At 32.7% G+C, this 15,739-nt stretch overlaps 2 protein-coding genes across 2 annotated transcripts; one reads left to right on the forward strand and one right to left on the reverse strand.

Moving 5' to 3' along the window:
- Positions 1–359: 359 nt before the first annotated feature.
- Positions 360–6,335, reverse strand: LOC130648973 (putative ankyrin repeat protein RBE_0319). Its single transcript, XM_057455140.1, has 6 exons — positions 5,930–6,335; positions 5,087–5,369; positions 3,712–4,631; positions 3,571–3,619; positions 3,268–3,320; positions 360–1,327 (listed from the first exon to the last, which is right to left on the reverse strand). Exons 2-6 carry the CDS (start codon positions 5,341–5,343, stop codon positions 765–767), a joined length of 1,842 nt encoding a protein of 613 aa, XP_057311123.1. The 5' UTR covers positions 5,344–5,369; positions 5,930–6,335; the 3' UTR covers positions 360–764.
- Positions 6,336–11,456: 5,121 nt separating this feature from the next.
- Positions 11,457–14,316, forward strand: LOC130648979 (uncharacterized). Its single transcript, XM_057455149.1, has 3 exons — positions 11,457–11,800; positions 12,225–12,556; positions 12,790–14,316. The coding sequence occupies exons 1-3, from the start codon at positions 11,479–11,481 to the stop codon at positions 13,450–13,452; spliced, it is 1,317 nt and encodes a 438-aa protein (XP_057311132.1). The 5' UTR covers positions 11,457–11,478; the 3' UTR covers positions 13,453–14,316.
- Positions 14,317–15,739: the final 1,423 nt, after the last annotated feature.

Genomic DNA, 15,739 nt, shown 5'->3' on the forward strand with positions numbered 1-15,739 from the left:
TATCTTTCCCGTAAAACTGATAAACGCGGCATTTAAAAGAGACGAGTGTTTCATATATTTGCGATATTTCGTATTGATGCAGGGTAATTGTACTTTAGGTTCAACAATCTCGATTCAGGTTCGATATATTTTAGCCGTAAAATTGACAAACGGGGGATTTAATAGAGACGAGTTTTTCATACATTTGCAATTTTTTGTATTGATACAGGATAATTGTACTTTAGGGTCAACAACTTCGTCTCAGGATCTTATGTCTTTAACGTGGAGTTGGTAAACAAGGCATTTCTAAGTGCCGAGTGTCTCATATATATGCGATTTTTCGTATTGATACAGGATAATTGTACTTTAAGGTCAAAAAATCGTCCCAGGTTCTATATATTTTAGCCGTGGAATTGATAAACGAGGTATTATAAAGTGACGAGTATCATATATTTGCGATATATACAAGTCAAGAAAACTTGTTTAGTGCTTCTTACGTTCTTGATTAAAAAAAAAAGATTTTGATGATAAGTCCAGAAAGAGCCAGAGGTGTGTCTTAAAACAAATTCTCTTACTTACTTCTGTTAGTCAACTAAATTTGATGAATTATACCTTCTTCTTCTTAAGAAGTCATGTTTTGAAATTTGTTAACGTAAATTTATGAAATAAATAAGAAACCTATTCTACTATAACCTATAGTTCTAATAAAAAAGACGATATATGCTTTTAATAATTTGCTTAGGTAAATTGAAAAATATAATTGTCAGAAAATTTTCTTAATTTTTCTAATGTTCTTGTAATAAACGTTTGATAGAGTTATTACAAGCAACATCATAAGCAGTTTTGTTCCATTTGTTTCGTATATTGACATCGATGTGTGGTATAGACAACAACAACTTCACACATTCAATATGACCACCACGAGATGCAAAATGTAATGGTGTGTTATTGTGAATGTTTCGTATATTGACATCGATGTGTGGTATAGACAACAACAACTTCACACATTCAATATCACCATTACGAGATGCAAAATGTAATGGTGTGTAATTGTGACTGTTTAAATTGTTAATATTTGTGACGTCATGATTAATTAAAACATTCAAAACATCATGACGACCATAACTTGCACTGTAGTGATATGCATTCGATTTACATTTATTCACAGCATACACATCGCTACCAGCATCAATCAAACATTTCACTATTGATGGTTTATTGTACCATACAGCTTCCATCAACAGTGTTGTTTTATTACAACCACTTCTTATTTTAACGATATTTGGATGATCAATAAGAATTGATTGAAATGTCTTGACATCACCAATTTCAATAATCTTTTTAAGTTCTAAAAACACAAATTATGTGGTTATAATAAGGAACAAAGGGTGTAAACTTTAAATAAAAATTATTGCCATGGAATACTTTCATTCTCACATTTCTGACTGATGAAATAAATTTGCATTAAATGAAATAGGACCGAAGTTCGCAGTCGGCACACTAAAATTTAAATAGGAATCTCTATTTCTAGCCTCTGAAGTTTTAAGAACATTTATATAGTCAATTGTCTAAAAATTAAAACTTTAAGAACATAATTGTTAATAAGTTTATTTGGCTTATGTTATTTTTTCGTGAATAAAAACTAAAGTTATCATATTGTTGATACCGATTCAAACAAGTTGCGAGTCGACTCACTGTAAAAATTTAAAGTGCGTGTTTGATATTCTGTTATATTCTCATTATAAATTCTCTGGAGACGAAGTTTTTATTTTTTTTTATTTTTTATTTTTATTTTTTTTTTCTATTTAAAATAATGTTTTCGCAGCATAACCTATTCAGCAGGACTACGCTATTGGCTGGGGTCACGTGACATTTTGGTTCAATGTTTCCATTTTTTGCACGCATTACTTTTATTTACAGTCCTCTGAAAGAAGAAAAACGCTGTTAATTTTTATCCTCGATTTTGATTAGGTGCAAACTAACAGTGTACAAATTTCAAACTGCCAGTTTAACAGATCAAGTGCGAGTTACAAATTTTAGACTAAAAAAGAAAAATCACATAATTAAAGAAGAAACATTTTGACCTACGCCATCTTTAGTGCATTATTTTTTTATGTGCTAAAAATGGCGTATGTACCCTATCACAAATTTCAAATTTTTTAAAGATGTCAAAGTATTCTTGAAAAGCTATTCACAGTTCTTTTTTCACCAAAATCTGACTAATTATTGTTAACTTTGTTTCACTAGAAACTTCTACTCAAGTATCAGTCTAACAAATCACAATTACACTGTAATTCGTCAATCACAACGTTGGTTCTTGCACATAATAAAATTGAAGAAAGACTTATTAAACATCGCAAAAAAAGCTTCCTTTACTTTACCTCCTAAACTCCGCGTTATATATTACATATATTTTTGTGAATAAAAAGAACATCATTATGCTGTTTCAAGCAAAGAAGTACACGAGATCTTAATTTGTCAAAATATTAGATCTTAAATTTTAGGTTATCCAGGGAACAATTATTAAAGAAAAAAAGTTCTGGGAGAAAGTTATTCAGGGTCAAGAGATTTTCTATGCTGGATTGTTCTTACTTGACGATGAAAATCAGGTTGTCCTTAGTTTTAGAAACAACGATTTGAACCTAAAGTTGTTCTTTTGTTATTCGTATTTGCCAGAAAGAAAATGCTCCTGTTCTTATAAAATTATAGTGGCTTCGTAGGGCATGTATTCAGTAGAAATTAGCCAGGAGTCATTGTCTAGAAGGGCAGGGGGATTGTTTAGTGACAAATTATCATTAGTAAGAGTTATCCAGTGCGGGAGTTTTATGTGGATTCTCAAATAGTTTTTAATTTATTTTTAATTTTTTAAGTCATGAGTGATACGATTAGTTCTTAAGGATAAAAACGGAAGTACAAAAACTGACTTTGATTGGGTTAGCGAGTAGGAATATTGATGAAGCGCGTGGGAAAGAGTGAAAAAACAAGAATATGGATTTCGCTATGAGTGGTGGAAATTGGAATAATAGTATTACGGCAAACTACAAGTGATTACAAATGGGTTTGAAAGTACTGTTAATCATCAAACAACTACAAATAGTCAAATTTCTGCGTAATTCAAGAGAACTAGCCCCAGTCTTTTTCGCCTAAAATCTCTTTCAGCATATCAGTTTTATCTTAAAATAATTTAAGTTTTGGTGAGAAAGTTTTTTCCAAAGCCTAGTGTACAGAATAGAACAGTACTATGCACAGTACACAGCAACAAGAAAATACTTTCAAAGTTGATCATACCTTCGAAAGAGTAACTCTTCTTAGCAAACTGGAAACCTTTTGGCTTTACATCTCTAAATAAAAACACTGTTCAATTACATTGTTACAATTCCTAATCTTTATCAATCTGTACAAAAATTTAACAAACAGGCTGTACAAACATTTTAATTGTATGTGACAATATTGAAGAAGTTGTAATGATATATCAATCATTTAAAACAGTTCAGTGACAACAAAGTCTGATTCTGATCAATATGGTGATGAGTAGTGAAGATGACAATGACAAGTAATACATAGCTCTCCGAGGATTTAAAATATACCTACTTCTGTTCTTGTTTTCCAGAACGAGGATTTACAATTGGTTTCTCGTACTCTATAAAATACAATAAAATTTTTTTAAAATTCACACAATTTATGTTAAAAATTAAATAATTAAATTTTAATTATTAAAAATGAAAAACTCACTTTTCAGACTTTCTACTAAGTTCATTAAATCAGTTGTTAATTGGGAGAAGTTGGGTTGGGTTTCAACTTCATCAATCAAGTTTCTATAAACCGAACATTCATTGGGATCTACATCAACAGTCGTGACGTCATCAATTGAAATTTTCATTTCGCCCAACGGATTTGACGAAATATCTGCTTTGTTCATTTGATGAAGGTGTGAATTGAATGTTGGGATAGTTCTTGGAAACGAGGATAGCCTGCGAAGTTGTCGTTCAATTTCCATTTTTTCAGTAATTAACTCAAAATGAGATTTTAAATTAAAAGCTTGAACGTAATCTGTAAATTCTTGTACTTTCTTATTGTCGACAAAACCATCATTAGTCAATTTTGCTTTAAAAACTTCAGATTTCTCATCGAATATCCGCAATAGATCTTCTTCTTCTTTATTTAATATTTTGAGAAATTCGTCTAGTCGCTTTAACTTTCTTTCTTTTAATTTTTGAACAAATACTTTCCTTTCTTTCTCCAAATTTGTTAGAGCGTCACTGTATTTTCTTGTTAACTTTTCCAACACCACTTTTGTTTCATTGAATGATGTAATAAACGACTGAAACCACTTTTTGGCTTCCAGGCCAAAATCATCTATCGATTTAATTCTGTGATTCTTATGTTGTCGGTGTTTGCAATAAACACATGTTAACAAATTTTCACAATCAATACAGGCAAACTTTGCAAGCGAGTCATGTTGCTTACACAATGGTTGGAGTTCTTGCAGTTTTTGATTGAAAATGACATTGATATATGATTTGTTGGAACAAGAATGAAGGTTTTGACATTTTTCACAGATCTTTAAACTGCATTTTGTACAGGAATAGCTGATCATCTGGTTGCAGTCTTTACTTTGCTGACATAAAGAATTAACTTTTTCACCAGGGGAGCTATGAACAAAGTAATATCAATTTTTTTACAAAAACATTCTATGTAACTAAATTATATATCCTTTTATCCATTATAGTGACTTTCTTGACATATGCTATACAATTTTTATGACGACCATGAGCTGCTATTTTTGTTACTTTTTTCTTATTTTTTGAACACTTTGTACTCACGATATGAATATTTGGTATAAAATTTCTGCTTTAAAATATAATTTCCCTATGTTTATTATTCTTTTATGAAGAGCTTTTAGAATTGTAATTGTATTTTTTTGTTCACATACAAACCACATTTGTGTATAGGTAACTGAAATGTTTGAAACTAAAAACTTTTTCACAAAATTATGTCTGTGTTATTTCCATGCGCGTTTGTCTAAATTAAACATTCTGACAATTACTGAGAGAAGTACTAAGTAGTATTGAGCGTGTTCAGTATTATGTACATAGGATTAACTTACACTTTGTCCAGAATGCCAGTTAATGTAAACACTTTCATTAATGAGGATGTTGTTTGTTCGTGAGTAATTGTTGTCTTTTTAGTACACCTCACTGGACAAGACAGTTCAGCACTCCCATCTTCCATAAATAATAAAATACCATCTAGACAACCTTGACAATAAGTGTGCCCGCAGTTCAGTTGTTTAGGCTCATGATAGGTGTCTAAACAAATCTTGCATTCCAACAACGCAGCAAGCTCAACTTTTGATAAAGCCATTTTATTACAGAAACTTGAAAATACTTCTAAAAATTAAAATTCAAGCACATTTTTAATTCCAGATAAGTGAGATTGTTTAGTATATTTATGAGTGAACAGCTTTCCACTGAAAAATGCTTACGTGGCATGAAAAAAAACTACTAGTAAAGCGATAAAAAATCCATATGAAGCACACAATCTTTCAATATCAGCAAAGGTGATAAAAACATGCCACGCAAAATGTCAATGTCAAGAACTCCAACTCCAACCAAGCAGAAATTATCATATATGTCAGAGAAAAAGGGGGAGATTTTGCAAAAAGTTGTTATAGCCTTTATTACAGCAAATGCAATATATGGCTTTCTGTAAAATAATTATCATATATGTCAGAGTTAAAAAAGTAAGAAATTGCGAAAAAGGTGTTAAAGTAAAGATAATTCCATAGATTCTGTTTCATATCACTCCAATAAAGTTATTCAAAATATTATGTATGAAAAAAGAAATAAAAAATCGAGATTATGAATCAAAAAGTATACTCCGCCAAGATTCAGCATAATCAACAAACAGTAAAAACTTAGATATTAAGCTGAAATAATGTTTTACTCACAGCACAATCAATCGAGTACTTTTTAGATTGAAATTTTTCGGCGTTATGTTTCCTTTCTACAATGCTACACTTATCATCAAACAGCCTTTATATGAAGCAAATGCAATATATGCCTTTCTGTAAAACAATGAATTTCCAAACCAAGTATATAGTAAACGTTTAAAGTTATTTAATATTTTAGGTCATAAGATATATACAAAACTTTTTCTTCTAACTTGTGTTTTCAAAAATATCTTTTACAATACTGAAACTACAAATGACACGTCAGTGCTTGTCCAGTAATAAAAATATTTAATTAAACAGTGGAATAATAGACCTCTTTTGTTGCCATAGTTCGTATTTGATTTCAGAAGCTCTTCATCGTAGATAAGACACTCCTTTATTTGTTTGTCTTTAAAAAGCTTAGTAGCTATGACGTCAAACGCTTGTTACTTCTTATCCCTGACAACATGATTGTGGAGCCGCTCCATAAATAAACGGAATCGATATAAAATACTGACGAAAGTGTTTTTGTGACCTGATTGATTAATTTCGACAACATTACAGCAGATTGAAGCTCTAACCTGGGGATTGTACATTTCGATATCGGTGCTACACGTAATTGTGATGTAACCAACGAGACTTGTGCATTCCCAACTGCATCAACAAAACGAATATATACACAACATCCAAACCCCTTTAGACTGGCGTCACAAAAAGCGTGTAATTCTACATGATCAGCATTAACATGGTCACCATACCACCGTGGAAAAACAATCTCACTACAACTCTCGATGTCGTCAGTAACAGCTATACAAACGTTCTGAAACAAAACCTTCAACTTCATAACAAATAAGATAATTAAACCTAACGGGTCATATATCGATGCGATGAAACTGAGCACCTTTCTTTTGGTTGTTGTCGGCTTCGTTAGATGCAATAAATGTTTAAGGTTAAATACTGTATTGTCCTTCTTTTTGTCCCATGCAACACTCAATACTTTGGTACGCGATTTTGACCTCGTATTTGATGGAAACACATTCGATACTATATCCTCCAATTCACGGGAATTAGACTAAAACTTTTGTAAATGAAAGGATGCTTCTGATAATCTTGTTCACCATTTCTTAAAAAATTTAAACGCTTCGGTGACATTATTAGCTTCTGAATCAAGATCGTCGACATGCAAAGAATTTAGGATTTTACCGACAAACTCAGGATCGGTATGGTTGTATGTGTGAATGTGTTTGATTAAGGTAGCTGCCAGGAGGAATGGAGACGAAGTTACTCCAAATAAAACACGACATATACGATACGATGCGACGGGTTCATTTGTTAAATTCAACGCATCCAAATTATCAATATTGACATACCATATAAATCGACCGTAATCTTTGTGTTCAGGAGTAAGAAATATTTGCAAGAATGCCTTTTCAATATCTGCTATGAATGCTATTTTATGTAAACAGTAGCGTAAGAGAACATCTTGTAACGCTTCGGTTAACGAAGGGCCAGGATGCAAACAATCGTTGAGAGCGGGTCCGTTAGCTCTACTAGTGGCGTCAAAAACCATACAAATTTTTGTTGTTGTCACTACTGGTCGATGGGGAAGATAATGTTTCTCCTTCAACTCATGTTCGCATGGATCAACAACTTTCTCGACAACGCCCTCCTGCAATTGTTCTTTAATAATACTATGGTAACCGTTTAAAAAAAGCGTCCCATTGTTTTTAAATTTATTTCCCAGTGTTTTAAATTATTCAAAACAATAGTTAAAATTATCTTGTAACGGATGGTGATTTTCCTTGAATGGCAACGAAACTTCGCACCGGTGTGAGTTAGCGTTACAAATAATACACTTCTCAATCCTTTGTAGTAAAATCGTTTACGTCATCTTCTTTGATCGTAGGCAACGCCTTCTCGAAGTCGGCTTTTAATTGATCTTTAGTGGCAACAAGGTCGGCTTGAACTTTGAAAACATGTGATAACAAAACTTTTTGATATATTGTAGAAGAACTACTTTGTTCATCACTAACACACTGCCTGGCAGTGAGCGGGATTCGATCCGCGGTCCCCAGAACTGGGAGCCGCAGACGAACACACTACACTACGTGCGGCAATATGTTAGTGATGAACTCAGATAGTTTATCTGGATGGTATGTATACATAGGTGAATATTTATCATTGCACATCCGTATTTCATTCTCAACAGAGAATGCTTCACCCCGATCAGACCTCTGATCATGACGGGCGAGTATAATGCGTGTAAGTCATATTGTAGAAGAACTACTTTGTTCATCACTAACACACTCAAAAGAGAATGCTCTCTGTTGAGAATGAAATACGAATGTGCAATGATAAATATTCACCTATGTATACATACCATCCGGATAAACTATCTGAGTTCATCACTAACATATTGCCGCACGTAGTGTAGGGGGTTCGTCTGCGGCTCCCAGTTCTGGGGACCGCGGATCGAATCCCGCTCACTGCCAGGCTAACAAACTTTTCATGTGAGAAGATACCAACATTTGTGTATTTTCGTAACTTTCTTTTAACAATTTTAGGGCGGTTTGATAATTTTCGTTCGATAATTTACTGCCAGCATTAACAGCGGCTGCACTTTCTTTGACAAGATTTTTTAAGTAAGTCATCTTCTGTACATCGGATAAATCCTCATTCCTGTCGACGGCACACTCAAAGTTATCAATAAAACACTGCCAGTTTTATGGCTGTCCGTGAACTCGGGCAACTTACGGACAGTCTCCAAAACGTGGTTTTACTAAGCGCACCAACCTGACTGATAATAAAACATCCTGGTTTTTTTTATTCGTTCAGGTGAAGGATCGATTTTTGAAAAAAAGCTGTTTAAAATTTTTTAGTTGTATTTAAGTCGATATAGCCTCGCTTTCGTGATTTTATTCACCTTTTTAATTCGGTAAAACCCATATAAATAAATACGCGATCAACTATAAACGGCTTTTTTTTAAGTCGTCGACATATTATCTGTGGATTAAAAAAATATCCGATGACGCCACATACCCCTAAGTGGTGCGAACTGTAAAACACGACGTTTTCTTTGATTTTTCGTCATTTTCAGTACTTTGACGTCATTTTTACTACGGTGTCGGATTTTTTTCCCGTTATATTAAAAGACGCGCAAAAACTGCGGGAAAAGAAAAACATAAATATGGTAGCTTCAGCGGGAAATTTTTTTTGTGGAATAAAGTAAGAACGAATAACGAATATCATGGCAAACGTTTTTGAATGCGCTTTTATGCGTGCTGAAGTATTGAATGGGATGAAAAATATAAGTCATCATCACTGTGACTTGCGTTTTTCAAATTTTATGGCGATGTTTCCTGATGTATCCATAACGAAAAATCATTTTGACAGAAAGTCCAAGGAACTTACTGCGTTTGTGAGAAAAAAAAAGTGGAACGGTAAAGTAAGGGAAAAATACCTAGATGATTTTTCTCAAGACAATTGGAAGAAACTCAAAGATAATGAGAAGATTAGGCATACTATACATGCATGTCAAGCATGCAGTTTATTAGAAAAAAATAAAAATACATTTCCTGTTTCAACATCACACAGAACAAAAAAAATCAACAATGTTAAAAAACCATTGACAGATATATCAAACACTGTAAATAGTACGAATAATAAAACTCCAACTACAACAAATAATACGTCCACACCTGTAAATGTAACATATAACAACATATCAACGATTACTACTCCAAACAGTATCAACACAACACCAGTTCATCCAATCACCATAAATTTGACAATTCCTCAAACAAAGACTGACATGTCATATATGAAAACAACGGCAGAATCTGTACTTAATAGTATCAACTCAAAATGGGACAGTATATATGACACTCCATTCACAAAGGTTCTCACAAAGGTCAAATCAGCTAATATTGCTCAAGTGAAGTCCAAGTCTGATAAAAAGAAAGAGCTTAGAGAACGGAATAAAATAATAAAAAAATCCTTGGAAAAAAAATGTTTTGGTGAAAATAAAGCAACAGACACAATCTTTGGCATCAGACAATCAAAAGCTTCCTACAAAAAATCAAGATCGATTCAATACTTTGAAAGTAAAGAAAATTCAATTAAAAGAATGATAGGTATAGCTATATATATTTTTTAATTTTAATCTTTCACCTGTACTGTATCTCCATTCACCTACAGGCACTGGTTTTTCTTGAATGGTATTATTTTATTGTTGCATTTTTTGAATATAAATTTATAAATAATTATATACACGCATATATATATATATAAACAAATATTAAAATGAAAAAATAAGCAATCAACATATATCATGATGAAGTATATAACCCCACGAAATTAACACGCAGAAATAATTAAAACTATGTTATGAAAATAAGTTGCTGTGTGAATAAATGCAAAAAAAATAGCAAAAATAAATAAAACCTTAGGTTCGTAGAATTCAGTCTCGCAAATCATTATTGACTAAACTAAAAACTGTAAAAATTATTTTAAACAAAATATATTAAGGAGTTGTTTCTAACCATAGGGCGGACAAAATTACAACAAAATCAAGACGTAGATGACACACCAATCAAGAAAAAACGACATAGTCCAGATCCAAACAAATTAAATTTCGATCGTCATGCTCTACTTGAAGAAGTGTTAGGAATGGATGTTGGTAGTAAGGTATATCTTCATGTATCTGTTAACATTTGTGTTGAACACATTGCCATTTATATCATTGTCCAATTTTGAACAAAAAAATAACTTGTGTGACACATCGATTTATTTCCTCTTGCAGATAAATTACTCTGACTTGGCCCGAAAATATCATATACCTGGAACTACTGGAAATACAGTTGTTAAGGAATTTCTCGAAGATAACGGTGTTGATTTATCAAAATTTGCAAACAATTTTGTTAACCCATGCAAATATCGTCGAAAATATGAAAAGTTTCCAGGTGAGTACCTAAAAAAAAGAAGAATTGATATATAATGTACGCTTCCAACATTGTGTCTTGTCATCAAATCTGTATAATTTATAGCAAAAGATTCTTAAATTCTTTCAAGTGTTACAGTAGATTTCTGTGTGTAGAACAATGTTTACCTAAAACACATTGCATCTTCACAATACTTTTAGAAATATGTATTATACAAAAAGAGGATGTATATATCGTAGCGTTTGTACAATCAACTTAACATTCCTTGTTCAGAAAGAGAGATATTGAGAACATTTCATTTTTTACAGATGGAAGTGGAGTGTCGGTTCCTATGCCCCCTACATTTGAAAAAATAAAAGAGGAGATACTGAAGAAGATTGAATCTGGAGATATTCTATTAGGATCTTTGGTTGAGCCAAAAAAATATAAAAAAGCTGTGATAAAGAATGGAGTGATTTTCAATGAAGAATTCACAGTATCTGGTCGTTGTATACCACTGAGTGACATTCGCAGAAAGATTTTTGAAGAACATCAAAGTTTGGGGATTATGAGAAATCCAAAAGGTGCTTTGACAAGATACTTCATACTATGGTCTGATCATTACATAATATTAGTTTCCAGCATGCCATGTTGTGCCAAGATCTGTTTGGGCATAATTTAAAGTCAATGTCTACACAAAAGCTTTATGGCATTTATTATCATGGCTTGACAACACATTTAGCAGAAGTATCGAGAATTATCTCACCAAGCTCCTTACACACAGAGAATGAAGAACAGCTATTCAGCAAAATTAATCAAATAAGTTTGAGAACATCAGCCAGATCCTTAGAATCCATACGTGATAATAGCATCATCCGTATTCAAGCTGAACAGAAATTTATTGCCAAAGAATGTTCTAGAAAATCAACTAACACATCTAAAATATCGAAATTTTCAGAGAGTGTACTTGGTAAGTCTAAAATATCTGTTTCTACTGGCTTTCTAATTCATGTTGGCATTCAGAAATTGCTGAGACGAATGTCCACATGAAAACAAAAGTTTTCAATTCACATTGGCAAATATTTAACTGTTATTTGTGTACTGCAGCATTTGGCCGCAAAACAAATATAAATTGCAAATGTCGAACACGAGTTTGCCAACGCAAAACAGGAAAATGTCATTTTACGTAGGCAATGTTCTGTCGTCATGGAATAAACTGAAACAGAAAGGCTGTTCTATGTGATAATTAAATATATTTTGAAGTGCTTGACTTAATAAAAAGTCTGGTTTGATATTCAAACATTAATCTTTCTAATTTTGTTTAAAATTTTAACATGTGATAAAAAGTGTATGATTGTCATTTTGTTTCGAAATAAACTTTTTTGAATTTTCAGATGAGAAAAGAAGTTGTTTTAACATTAACTTACCTCTACGGAAATATCAGGCACACTTGGAAAGAATTGCAGATTTTTTGCTCTATGGTAATGGTGTTTGGTGGCATAGAGAAAATGATATTATCATATTTCATGATGGAAAAGAGGATGATGATTTCAGAGTTGAAGGGCCTTTGATGACAAATTTCAAACAAGACAACCTGCAATCAGTAGCAAAAGATGTAGAAGCTTGTTGGAAGAAATGCGTTGATCGTGGTATTGAATTGCCAATCACAAAGATAAATACTTTCGACGAAAATGGAGATTTAATAGAATGCAAGGCACTTGAAGAAGTAAGTAATACGTCATTCTTGGCTTACTGTCTGTAGGATGGGTATATTAATAGCCCCCAACTCAAATTCCTCTGTATCAAGTCTATCTCTACACTTTCTTACCCAATTATCCTCCTTCATTCTTGCAAGTGTCCTAACCAACTTAATCTACTTATATCTGGACAACATCTATCTTTAATTCTACAGATACCTAGCCTGCTTCTTAGCTCATATGAACTCTTTCTTACTCTCAGACTGGCGTTACAAATCCAAAAGCAAACATAACAAGTAATATCAAACTGATGGCTGATGATGATAATGCAGAATATGATAATGCGTATATATCACATGATAATAATGAAGAGATAGAAATGGAGATAGATATCACATTAGAACAGCAACCTTCCTTATTGGATTTAGAAGTTGACCAAGCTGTTCATTTTAAGAAAGAAACATCAAACACAATTACATTGGAACAACAACCTTGCATAGCTGACTCAGTTACTAATCCTAAAAAAACTGCAGAAAATAGTAAGTTGGAAAAGATCTGTAGAGACAGACAGACGAAAGCTGACCAAAACCCAATTCTTGAATCAGGTGTATGCAAGAACATAATGTATGTTCTTGGCTATTCAGATAAATTGAAGGACTTCGACCGTCATCATATGTCATATAAGCTGACTAAAAGTGAACATTCAAGAAAAAAATGTAGAGCATTTATCATTCATTTTCGTGAAAAAGTGATGGCTGTTCAGCATGAAGCAGAAAAAGCTACGAAAGATTGGGAAAAAGACTTCATAGCAAAAAATTTTAAGATGCCGAATACAGAAGAGCTTAAATCAAATAAAATTTACATGGAGAAATATAAATTAAATTACCACGCCAAAAAAATTCTTGAACAATGGACAAATATTTAGTTTTTCAGCAAAAGGATCAATATGCGCTTTTAAATTTTAAGAAGCATATTTTTCAACAAATTAGCCAGAGCTAGCTAAAATAAAAACATTTGATATATATATATATACAAAACTTTTTTTCTGATACGTTTCGTATGGGAAATGTATTTTTATATTATTGTGGATCATCATTTTGCACAAACGAAAAAACAAGAACAACACGAGAAGGAAATTAATACCTTTAAAAAGATATCAAAGTATTTGTTGTTGCTTTGACGGGCTTAATACGCAATAATCTTGTATTGTGCAAAACTTAGAAGAAATAGCTAGCTAGCTAACAGTCTTAAAAAGGTCCATTTTTACAATCCATTATGTGGGTTATATATCTGCACCCTAAATCAAGAGAATACTAGCTAAACTGCTTTTCTAATTAAGCTACTCTTTCGTACAGAGGTAGGATTTGCACCCACAACTATTTAGCTAAGTAATCTGCAGTGATCTAAGAACTACATAAACAGTTTAATTTCTTGACTAACTGTTTTTATATTGTATATATCTATCTATGTATATATCTATGTATATAACAGCCAGAAAGGCTATGTATAGCTCTGACAGTTACAAAGTTTAGGTAAACACTTCCAGAAATATATAGCTAGCTTTTGCTATAGCTACTATATATATAATTTTGACAGGTAGCTATAGGCAAATAGAATATAGAAAATTTCAAATATATAGAATAAATAATATTACAAACCTTGTTTTTACTGCGTGATCACAAATACCTTAACAGCCAAATGTATGGTACAACCAACCATTTCTGTCAACACAAAAACACAAAAATGGCGGCACCTTCTTGTCTTCTTCACAAACTTGAAACGACAAAAAGCACGTCAGATAGCAAAACGCGGTAGACGATTATGATAAAACGCGGTATACCCGTGTTTTACCCGAAATAATTGGAGACTGTCCGTAAGTTGCCCGAGAAAGGGTTTAATTTCTAATCTTGAAAGTTTGACAATGTATTGACTTGTACTCGATGTGTTGATAACGGACGCGGTTTCTTGTTTCTCTTTAACTACAAATTCATTAATGTTCAACATACGTCTCTTAAATGCGATCGCATATTCTGTAGCTAAATCTACTTCCTTGTCCATATCATTTCTGTCTTTATCTAAAATATTAACAGGCTCAAAAAAGCAGTGGATGACGCAACAGTCTCAGGTTCTATATATTTTAGTCGTAGAATTCATAAACGAGGCATTTAAAAGAGACGACTGTCTCATATATTTGCGATTTTTCGTATTGATACAAGATAAATGTCATTTACGGTCGACAATCTCGTCTCAGGTGCTATATATTTTAGCCCTAAAATTGATAAATGAGGCATTTAAAAGAGACGACTGTCTCATATATTTGCTATTTTTCGTATTGATACAAGATAAATGTCATTTACGGTCGACAATCTCGTCTCAGGTGCTATAAATTTTAGCCCTGAAATTGATAAATGAGGCATTTAAAAGAGACACTGTCTCATATATTTGCGATTTTTCGTATTGATACAGGATAATTGTACTTTAGGGTCAACAATTTCGTCTCAGGTTCTATATTTTTTGCCGTAGCTAGTGTGGAACAGTTTATGGCTCTAAATTCTTCTGCTTATTTTAATGCCAAAAAAAGTTGAGGCACCTCACGTCTCTCCCGAATGGGTAACTTAATCGGACCAATTTCTTCAAGTTTTGTCAACCCACCCGTTTTGAAACGGACGGGTTGAGTCCAGCATCTGCAAAAATGTGTTGGTATTAGCGAAGTTTTTCGGACGTGAGAAAAGTTTTTAAACCCTAATATTTTCTTAACCGTTTGTCAAACGCACATGCTTATTTTGATCAGCGGTCTAGCTCTACACAATAAATGTAACCGGTAGACAAATATCTAAAAAATAATATGATGTATTAAAGTGTCTTTGTTGGCGTATTTTTCCACAGAACTTATCGACAGCTTGCCTAACGGGAAGCTACAACAAGTAAACAAAATGTATTTATTATCGAGTGCGAAAGGCCAGAATTTCCAACGCGATGTCTTGTTTACACCTTTCATTCTGTGAAAATAACCTAAAGATATTCATTACTTTGTAGACGGTAGACTAGAATCAAAATCCTATTCGAAGCAATATTTGACGGTAAACGGAGAAAAGATTTGTGTTAAGACTGAAGAGTGGCTGTGTATCAGGTGGCGGTATCACCATTTCTACAGTGGTTACATTAATGAACTAACCAAGTATATTTTTTCATTCTTGATATTTATGAAATTT

The sequence above is a fragment of the Hydractinia symbiolongicarpus genome, chromosome 1 (genome assembly GCF_029227915.1).
Source record: "Hydractinia symbiolongicarpus strain clone_291-10 chromosome 1, HSymV2.1, whole genome shotgun sequence".
In the NCBI taxonomy this organism is placed as follows: Eukaryota; Metazoa; Cnidaria; class Hydrozoa; order Anthoathecata; family Hydractiniidae; genus Hydractinia; species Hydractinia symbiolongicarpus.